Raw genomic sequence first — 1,844 nt, forward strand, 5'->3', positions numbered from 1 at the left:
TTCAACTCTTGTGGATCAGGAAACATCTTGAAGCTCATAAAAATCTGGCTGAATAAATCAAGGTGATGATGGAAATGCTAAAACCTTCTTGAATGGATCTTACCTGAAGCAATCAACTCTTTCATGACTATGAAAAGGGAGCAGGTATCCTTGCTTTTCGGTTATATATGTTTTAGCAAATTCAGTTTCATACCTTTTGTAGGTATACAAACATGGAAAAGAGGATGAAGAAAAAGGGAGGTCAGGTTAGATCTAGGCAATGACATTCAGACTCCATAGAGGGACCTGGTCCTTTCTCGAAGGTTAGCAATCTTAACATGGCTGTTTGAATTATGCATGAGAACCAATGAAATTGACACATGTCTGTCCTTCAGGAATCTGACTTTTGTCTCATCTTTTGAAAGCCAAAATGATACCTTATTTTCTCTTTCTTTATATTCCATATTTCTTTCTATTTCCCCAGAAAAATTGAGTTGCCTTCCAAATATCAAGGTGCTTCAAAATTTTCTTTTCTCTTCTTTTCAAACACACTTCAAATTGTTAACCCCTTGATTCTTGCTAGAGAATTCTTTGATGAAAGAGGGATCTGGTCCTCCATGAAAAATGAAGAAGTGGAAAAGATGATGCTAAAAAAAAAGAAGAAGTTGATATTCTGAGAACTCAAAGTTTTCTGAAGAGGAAGGTGTAAAAAAAAAAAAAAGGGATAGAAAATCTTTTTGGTTCCTCAATTGTTGATCAATTCATCTCGGAGGCCTTGAGTTGTTTGTGTTACCAATCTTTCTGTTATGAAAAACTCAGGCTGGTGTTGGAAGCTATGACAGTTGCTCGTGTTAACTGGAATACTGAAATGGATTGTTTAAAAGTCCAGCTTCTGAAACAACACTATCAGAGGGACCAGGTGCCAACAAAAAAAAAAGTAAAAATAAAAAATAAAAAAAATTGGCAGCCCTGAAGGTTAAACATACAGGTTGGGCTGCACATCATGTTGTACGCTAAGAGAAGATTCTTGAAATCTTATGCTAGGGATATGTTCTACTAATTCTATTCTTTCAATCCCTTGCCTCTAAATCATCCCTTCTCTTCCTACCTCTCTATGTCAGTCCTCATTCATCTCTTGGGCATTGTTCTGGTTTTCATCTGTAATCATACATGCAATGCTTTGATGACTGATCTTTTGTTTATGGATGTTAAATGTCTTGTTTCTACTGACTTGTCTCATTACTTTATGCCTTTTTGCTCATGCTCTGTGTTGCCCAAATGGCCATGAATTTGCAAGAACTATATTTCTGTCAACTTGGTTTACTGCTTTAACCCTTTTTTATGATGTCAAAAGGGGGAAAGTTGTTAAGGTAAGGTATGAGATCAATAGTGTTATAACTGCTTGAAGAAGACATGGTCACATCGATAGGAGGAATCAATGGTAGCTACTTGAAGAGATATGGTCATGCTGATAGGGGGAATAAATGCTTGCTACCTGACGAGGACCTGGTCCTGTCGATAGGGGGAAGAAGATGTTTGTCATCATCAAAAAGGGGGAAGATGATATGTTGATGTTTTGATGATTTGACAAACTTTAGGGATGATTAAACTGCAGTTACCCCAAGAATTCTTTTTGATAGGGGGAACTGATGAATAAGTATGTCATCATCAAAAAGGAGGAAAATGCTATGTTGATATTTTGATGAGTTGACAAACTTCGAGATGATGAAACTCAAGTTACCCCAAGAATTCTTTTTGATAGGGGGAACTGATGAATAAGTATGTCATCATCAAAAAGGAGGAAAATGCTATGTTGATATTTTGATGAGTTGACAAACTTCGAGATGATGAAACTCAAGTTACCC

At 36.5% G+C, this 1,844-nt stretch overlaps 1 protein-coding gene across 1 annotated transcript in view; it reads left to right on the plus strand.

The window, feature by feature from the left end:
- The window catches only part of LOC107016410, a 16,401-nt gene that overhangs the window by 13,243 nt on the left and 1,314 nt on the right, over positions 1–1,844 (plus strand). The window contains exons 6-7 of the mRNA XM_027916357.1: positions 203–240; positions 799–898. Coding sequence (XP_027772158.1) covers positions 203–240; positions 799–898 — 138 coding nt within the window. The remainder of the gene's footprint in view (positions 1–202; positions 241–798; positions 899–1,844) is intronic.

This window comes from Solanum pennellii, chromosome 4, assembly GCF_001406875.1.
Source record: "Solanum pennellii chromosome 4, SPENNV200".
Lineage (NCBI taxonomy): Eukaryota > Viridiplantae > Streptophyta > Magnoliopsida > Solanales > Solanaceae > Solanum > Solanum pennellii.